Raw genomic sequence first — 8,539 nt, forward strand, 5'->3', positions numbered from 1 at the left:
TGAAACTATGAAACTATGAGTCCATGCCTTGGCAGCAAAAATAACCCCACAGCATGGCTCCTGCAGCAGCAAAGGGTTGTTCAGACTCTGTAACATTGCTGTAAGAGCAACAGCAGGGGTGGGCAGACCATGTTGTGGCAATCGTGGCAGCTGCAGCCTGGGATTGTTTACGAGTCCTCAGTGTAGATAAACTCCTGCAGCCCCCCAACTCCCCACTCAGAAACCCCATCTCTCTAGTGCACAAAGATACCTCTCTGCCCACTAGGGTGATGCACTGCTGATGGGCAGGCAGGAGGCACCTCACCATGGCAGCACAGTTGGCATGGGCCTCCCAGAGGGAGGGCAGCAGGGTGGAGAGCCCTGTAGTGGACAGCCAGCATCTGCCTCCACCCCACACATAAATCTGTAGGGGTATGTGCCCCCCATGCCCCTCTCCCTGGGAGTGTGCACAGTGCTGGGGAGCTGCCCCCACACTGCTGGCCCCACAGACAAGCTGCCCATGGTTCCATCCTGCTTCGCAGACAGCCCCATGACCATGCATTTCGGACCCCAGGCCTATGCATGGCCTGGATGATACTGGGAATCTGGGACAAATGCTGTCCCACAGTCCTGCAGCCCAGGGCCAGGACTTCATGTTCCCATTTCAGAAGTGTCCTGCCCAGTTGCCCAACTGCTCACCCCCACGCACGGCTCTTGGAACCTTGCCTCTCCCGCCACTCAACAGCACCTCCCACCTGCTCTCCCATAGGTTTGGCCCAGGGTGCAAGCAGCACTGGTGCCCTCTAGCACACACAGCTGTTCCAGTTAAGCTACTTCCTAATTTAGAAGCTTTGTTGCCAGGGCCATGCGGATAGGCTGATCGACCCTCTTACTCAGCAACACTTATTAGCTTGTCCCAATAATTGCTCTGAGGTGGTCATGCTATTTCTAGTTTAAAAAGCAGTATACAAGGAACAGTGGACTATACTTGAGGGTACTGCTGCTGGGATAGTAAATTTGCTGTATAGCCATAACCTAAGTGCTCTAAAAACCAGACTGTTTACTTATATGACCTTAACATTTGGTGTACCGGAGAGAAATACAGGGTACTATTAATGATCTCAAGTTAGTATGATTTGAGTAAGTAGTTCCCAAGGTAGACTCCTCTGCATAGAGCAATTTCTATAAATTCAAATCAACCAACATTTTTTTCATAGACCTGTGGATCACAACGTATCTCTAAACATGCCCCAAGTGTTTAAAGGGGGTATGATAGAAGTTATATGTTTTATTAGACCAACTAGATTTTTGAAAAATAAAATCTTTAATTGCAAGATTTGGGGCACAAACACCCTTCTTCAGGCATAGGAGAAAAGATGGTAAAAGTTCTCCTGGGTAGAAAAGTTCTCCTGCGTATTGCCTCTAGACCAATATGGCTACAACCTGGATACTCAACTGTTTAAGTCACTCAACATTTATTCTAGCTACTACTACTTTAAGAAAGCAATACATAAAGTCTTATTTAAAAAAGCAATTAAGCTGTCTGGAACATGTGCCAAACAGTTTCACATGAGAATTACAAGAAAGACCAGCCAAGGTGGTGTCTAGGAGGATAGCTTTCTCATGACCTGGCTGGCTCATGGGAACTGCTGTGGCCATGGAACTTAAAGTCTACCCAGGCAATGTAAATTCATGGCCTAGCCTTGGCAGAAATCTGAGAAATGTCTGGGGGCAGGTTGCTACAATCTGCCTAGGCATGGCCAGACCTCAGCAGTGTTTTGGAGGAATGTAATCCAAGTACAGTAGATAATCCACAAAGCATTCCAACTATTTAATTTATTGTCCAGCAACTGCTTGCTGGGAGGGGAGGAGTGACGAACAGGACTTGGGGATGCAACAAGGAGAAGAGATAATTATGGAGATTGGCATAAGAGGGGTGAGTAGTATAAAAAATAGAGGCTGAGGAGCTCAAATCAGGAGAAATAGTGTGGGGACTGGGGGAGGGTTAGGAAACAAGGAAGGATAGAAGAACACTGTGTTGGGTGATAGAGGGATGAAGAAATTAGAAGTGGAAGAGCTTAACAGCCTTACTTCTGTACCTTCAGTACATATGCAAGGATATAAAAGCAAGGAAGCTGTTCTGACACACTGCAATTCCACCGTGTCAGAGTAGACTCGATTAATTGAGTCTGCTGGAGCATGGTGATTACTGCACTCCAGCAGCCTCCTGCATCTTGCGTATCAGAGTGCCCACACTTACAAATGGTGGCGGGGGCACTTGAACTACAGCTCATTGAAAGAGCTCGTTGAACGCAGCTCTCGGGGCTGCTCTAATTAAAGCGTTGCCCTCCTCTCCCCCACCCCCCAACCCTGGAGCATGTGTAAAGGTGTCTTGAGATACCTGCCTCTGTGAGTGGGATCAGAGTTCTTCTCCCTTCCCCCTTCATCTGAGCTGGGACCTGGGCAGTCCAGCAGTCCTCTCTATCTTACTTATGAGTCCCCACTTACATCAGTCAGGATCTGGTGCACCTTGAAGAGTCCTGAGCCCCTCTCCCTGCCTGCCTTGTTAGTGGGGATCAGGGTGCCCTGAAGGTAATGCACATTTACATTTCTGAAAAACAGGAAATAAAGGATTAAGGCATACTTATAAATGCATAGGGTGAGGGATTTGGGCAGAGTGCATGGATGGAGGTGAGGGTGGTCGCCCCGATTTGCCCCCGCCCCTCTGGACAGCTCTGAGAAGGACTTGCAGGAAGCAGGGCAGACTGGATGCCAGTGGCATGACTGGGAAGGCCTGGCTAGAACTCAAGTTGAATGTGCATTGTGGGCCCACAGATGTACAGAGCCTGGCTTTCCATGGAGCTTGGCCTACATAACCAAGGAAGAGTGCAACGCTGCTCGCTAATCTGCTGCTTGTCAGATGTGAGCACAACAGCAGAGGGTGCCAGACAACAAGGAGCAAACTTCTATACTGTGAGACAGAGATGAGACAGAAAGAGGATACTTGGCAAGAAAGGTTGAGGGAAAACCTACAGCTTGAAGAAAACAGTTGCTTTTGTAATGTCTCACTTTCCTCCACAGGATTCTAGATGTCACTCCTTTCACTTACCCATCATAAAACCCAGAAAGCGCTTCCATATCCTGCAATGGAATGGAATTACTTGCTCCACATATCAGCAATATATATTACTGTCTGAGGCTGTCCTCTGCTCCTACGGAATGTGAACAGGTCATAATCACTGTTTCAAAGAAAAACACCAACTTTCTATCTATTGATCAAGTTCTTCTTTATCTATTATAATGAGATCTGAAACAGTTATTCCATGGGGAGGAAGGGGCAATATCTTTTATATTAGAAAGTTATCACCTACACTTTTTTAAACCTCTATACATTTTACTACTAGCTGCATGAGACTTCCATTTTATGTCTCCAATGATAATGCAATTTTTTTGTTCCACACATTACAGATAGATGCTTAATTGCTTGTTAATACGTATTTTTAATAAAATGCGATTTAATGGATTTCATACATTATTTATGTTCAAATTGTCAGAGTGTGGTTAATCTTTGAGAATACTCTAATTTACCAGGAAGGCTTTAGTCAGTCATGCATTGCTTTTTCTTGCATTGTCATTGGAGATAATTGAACAGATAAACATTCTATTGGCTAATGATACTGTTATTGTGTTGCATCACTGAAGTTTGGGCTCATTGCCAAAGCACTGTAGTGTTGCCGGGCATGAACGTTGATGGCAACACTACTGCACAGTAGTAACGAGCTACTGCGCAGTAGCATCTAAAAATAACTGCGGATACAAGACTGTGCAGTAACACTGGTACTAAATGACTGCAAATTAACAATTGTGGAGTTGGCAGTTTGTGTAGATGCAGCCTCTGTGTAGCTTCAGACAGAAGGTGACTATTACAGTGCCTTGCCACCTGTGTATTTTGAGCAGACAGCCACTTTGGGAATAGCTGCATACATACAACATGTACCCCAGAGTATTTAACCTCAGTGTAGTTTTACCCATTATTTTTCCCTGCGCAATTCTACACTGAACTGAAGTGAGCTAGACCAGCTTAGGCTTGTGCATCGTAAGTTTACTACTTAACATAGCAGAAATGCATTGTATGTCCAAGCCTCCCTACCTTGTAAATCCACTCAGTTGTAATTTCCATGTGAGGCACACCTCTGCTCCATGAGAGGATTGACAGGAACAATAAAACTTTTTTTCTTATTCCTGCATTCGTCCATCCCCTAAAACTTCCTCTAACTTCATTACATATTTTGAGTACAATGAATGAAGGATTACATCCTGCATCCAGCAACAAAGGACATTGACATTCTCTGTGTCCTTCTCATAAATAATATTACTTTTATTTGCCACATGCATTTTTAAAGGCTTTTGTACCAGTGTTGGATAGAACAATATGCCAAATATACTTTTTCCTTTTTTGTTTCTTATTAAAAAGTAGGTTACATTTTTTTATGCAAAGATACTGAACTACAGGAAATACTTATCCAAATTCATGATAATATTGACAAACTCAGAATATGTTAAGCAAATTAGTCTCCTTTTAATATGAAAAAAGAACAACAAATGGTATACTGTGTGTGGCCGCCGGGCCTCGAATAGTCGTTCTCGTGCGACCTTCACTCTGGTGGTAGATGTAAGGCGCCTTACGGACTTGTGTCGCAGACCAAACAGATGTTCCCCCCTCGGGTCGCCTCCCCCGTTCTCACCTGCCACGACTTGTTGTTCCTCAGTAGGCAGGATTGGTCATCTAGTGTACTTGGTGTACACTAATGTACTTGGTCTAGTGTACGTGGTTCGCTCGGCGGTCATTCATGGGGCTCCACCACCCCTACACCCCAGCCTCACGCCTCCTTCAGTGCATTGTCCTTCTGTTGGCCTTGTCCCCTCTGGTGGGATAATGCCTCACAGCTTGGTGTCTAAATGCCCGTGGCCTATGGCCAAGTTCGCCTGTGTGGGCCTGCCCCCTTGACCCTCCTTGCCTCCACCCCTTCTTTCGGGGAAACAAAAAAACCTTCCAAGGCTCCTCCTCAGCCCCATTCCTCAAGGGTACCCTGCACTTTCCACTCTTCCCCTTCGCATGGGGCAACTAAATAAAACGCATTAACAAAACACAGAATAATGAACCACTTCCTGACATGGCTGCGCCCTGCCCCTTTACTATCCTTCCCCTGGCTCCAGCTGGGGGAGGGGGGGCGCTTTACTCCTGGCCCGTCGCCTCCGGGATTCACTCCCGTTCTCCCGTCAGCCCAGCTGGGACCGGTGGCAATACCCACCCGGATTGTAAACCCCTTGGGGTTCTCCTGGGGTCTTCTCCCTCTGGCATGGCTTCCTCCTCGCCCTGGTTGTCCCAATACTCCCACCTGGGGTCTGCTTCGGCGCTGGGTGCAGCTCTTGTTCCGTCCCTGGGGTCGGCGTGCCTGTTGCTCCCTCACCATCCTGTGCATGCTCCTGTCAGAGCGCTCTGCCCCGCACTGCCAGCAACTGCCCCCAGCTTATCAGGCTCCGTGGGTCCCATGGGGAGGATCCTTTCCTCTCCCTGTGGCAGCTGCAGCTCCCCTCTCGTGCTGCTCTCCCTCCTGCCCTCTGTGGCATCGGCCACCATTTCTATTTCTGCCAGTCGGCGTTTGAGGCTGACATCACCCTCAATTCACCAGCCAGCCTTAATTGAATAAAGAGGCAACTGACAAGCCGCGGGCTCTTCCTTCCACCCCTGCTGTGCTGCGTCTCCTGCTGCTGGTGAATACCCCTCGTTACTTCTTTCCCTGGGACACTGGGCAGCAAGGAGCCCAGAGGACGAAGGGGGCTCTGCTGCCCCCTCACCAAGAGGGGGCAGCAGGGCGCCAGGAAGGTCCAGGACGAGACGGGGCGGCGAAAGCCCAGGGAAGTCATGAAGAGGGCCAAATTACAGCAAGGTCCAAGTTAAAACCACGTCAGTAACATCTGCGAGGCTTGGGCTGTGGTGTAGGGGAGGAAAAAGGAGCCGCAGATAGTGCCCCCTGGCCACCGGGGTGAATAACATGGGCAGCCTCCTGCTAATTACATCACTTAATTAATCAATTAAGATCAAGGCATAACAAGCGAGTAAGCAGGCAGTTGGCCCATAACAGGAGGGCGGAGTCACCAATAGAGAGGCTCCAGTAGAGATACTGCTGTCATACTCCTACATTAGCAGCACCAAAATCCCCGGCATAGCTAATCTGTTGCCTGCTGCATCCATTTTAAGCACACCAGGCACATCTATACGAGATGCTTTACTGTGCATTACAATGTCACCACTTATACATGCATGGGATATACTGTGCAGTAAATGACACTAATGCACCATTAGCTAATACCGGGAAATACAGGTACTAAATTAATGGTGCATTAGCTACTGTGCAGTAGTACGTGTCAATTCTGACCAGGCACAATTTGCTCCCGGTCAGCCCAGGCTGCCCTGCTGCTGCCTGGTGAAGCCCTGATGTGGGGGAAGCTGTGTCCACTGCAGGGGAAGCCATGTCCCTGCCAAGAGGGGCTCTGGATGGGTCCTGATCCCCATGTGCCTGGAAGAGCTGTGCTGGCAGCAGGGGCAGCTGTCTTTCCAGCCATGCAGGGATCCAGACAGGTCCTGATCCCCATGTGGCATGGACACAAGTCTTCCCACGGGGCAGAGATCAGGACCTGCCCCAGTGCCCCTGGGGGCAGAGGGAGCTGTCCCTGCTGAGGGGCTGCTCCCTCGCAGCTGTGAGGAGATCAGCTTGTGCCTTATGTATCTATACAGGACACACACACACACACACTTTGGTTATAACATATACATACATGCTATATATACATAAAGCACAAGTTTTCATGGGTTGAAACTTCCTTCACCAGATGCCTTCTATTCAATTTCAGGCTATCCCAGCTACCTCGCTGTCACGCCACCCGGTGCATCAGCGCTGTGACAGAGAGAGGCCTGCTCAGAAGCCCGTCTAACCTGAAGAAGAAAAGCAAAGGGGAAAAGCCTTGGGCATCTGAAGTGCGGCTCCCCGTTAGCGCGGGTGCTCTGCTGGGCACGGCTTTCCTATGCAGAGTGTCACCTGGTACAAGTGTCCCAACTGAATAGCTCGGCGGGGGGAGCGCGGAGAGCAGCAGGGCCCTGCAGGGCTGGGGGCAGGGCTCGGGTTTCAGGCCGAGGACGCCGCAGGCCGGCCTAGGCCGGAGTGAGCTGGGCGGCGCGGAGGAGAGAGCGGGCGAGGCAGCGCCATGGGCTCCGCGCTGCGCAGCGAGGCGGCGGCCGTTGCCCCCCAGCCCTCGCGGGGCCCGGGCGGAGCTGCCGAGCCGCGGCCGCCGCCGTCCTTCGACTGCTCCATCTGCCTGGAGGTGCTGCACCAGCCCGTGCGGACCCAGTGCGGACACGTGTGAGTGCGGCGCGGGGCAGGGAGGGCGAAGCAGGCTGCCGCGCCGCGGTGCCTGAGTCGCAGGGCTTTCGGCCTGCTCCCCCGGCAACAGCGGCGTTTCTCCGCCCGTGACGGGCAGCTCTGCAGGGTCAGGGGATCGCACGGCTCCGCTGTGCCACGGAGGAAAAGCAGAGACCCGGGGCTCCTCCTGCCAGATAGCCCCAGAAAGGGACAGGCCCTTAAAAGAACCAGGAAACCTTTGAGGCTTAAAGGCAAAAGAGCTGGGGGAGCAGGCAGGGCAGGGGTCCCAAGGTGCCCCTTTTCCCTTGCCAGCCCCGTGTTTCCGTAGTGTTTTCAGATTTCGGGGGGCAAAGGGCTGGAGTGGAGTGAGGAGTGTCCTCCGCATGGACATGGACACGGACAGTCCCTCACCTCTGCTGAGGAAAGGCTGGAAAATTTGGCTCTGCTTGAGTGTGTCAAGCAGAACAATCAATATGAACTGGGGTGGAAAAAAGCCCCCAAAGCTGTATTGCAGAGGTTCCCAAACTTTTTCTTATTGCCTACCCCCTTCCAGATTTACCAGCTGCCCATGTAACCCTATCAGCATAGGTTTTGTATTTTAATCCCTTAAATGCCAATCATTCTTATCATGACAAATAAATCCGCTATTACGCAGTTTCTCCCATGTACCTTCCCCCAGAGATGTGTTGCGTGCCCCAGGGGTAGGTGCACCATGGTTTAGGAACCCCTGCTCCATAAAGGAAAATGCATGCAAGAATTATAGAGAAAAGCACAAGGCCTTTACCCGAATCCATCCTCTTTCTATAGCCCTCATTAAGAGTTCATTCGTTACCTCTGGAGTCATGCTGACATAGCTATTGCAGATTGACATGGCATCTGGACACCATTCTTCAAGAATAAGAGTGCCTCCATCTGACTTAGCCTACTCTGCTTGGAAAGTAAACAAGTATAACGATGTTTAACGATTTCTTTCCCTCCGTCTTCCTAAGTAGGGACCAGAACAGCCACCTCCCTGCTGGGCCCCCCTTGGGCCCTGGGGGAGGCACACCTGGGCCACGGGTTAGCGAGGATTTAGTTAGGGAGCTTCTGGAGGGGTTGGACGTATTCAAGTCAGCCGACCCGGATGATCTCCACCCTAG

At 50.3% G+C, this 8,539-nt stretch overlaps 2 protein-coding genes across 2 annotated transcripts in view; one reads left to right on the plus strand and one right to left on the minus strand.

Annotated features, from left to right (window-relative positions):
- Nucleotides 1-8,539, minus strand: part of TRAPPC8 (trafficking protein particle complex 8) — a 104,679-nt gene that overhangs the window by 91,118 nt on the left and 5,022 nt on the right. The gene's annotated exons all lie outside the window — the stretch shown is intronic.
- RNF125 (ring finger protein 125) overlaps nucleotides 7,231-8,539 on the plus strand; it is a 23,384-nt gene continuing 22,075 nt past the window's right edge. Inside the window, exon 1 of the mRNA XM_019547500.1 lies at nucleotides 7,231-7,400. Coding sequence (XP_019403045.1) covers nucleotides 7,246-7,400 — 155 coding nt within the window. The 5' untranslated portion in view covers nucleotides 7,231-7,245. The remainder of the gene's footprint in view (nucleotides 7,401-8,539) is intronic.

The sequence above is a fragment of the Crocodylus porosus genome, unplaced genomic scaffold (assembly GCF_001723895.1).
Source record: "Crocodylus porosus isolate Cpor-Errol unplaced genomic scaffold, CroPor_comp1, whole genome shotgun sequence".
In the NCBI taxonomy this organism is placed as follows: domain Eukaryota; kingdom Metazoa; phylum Chordata; order Crocodylia; family Crocodylidae; genus Crocodylus; species Crocodylus porosus.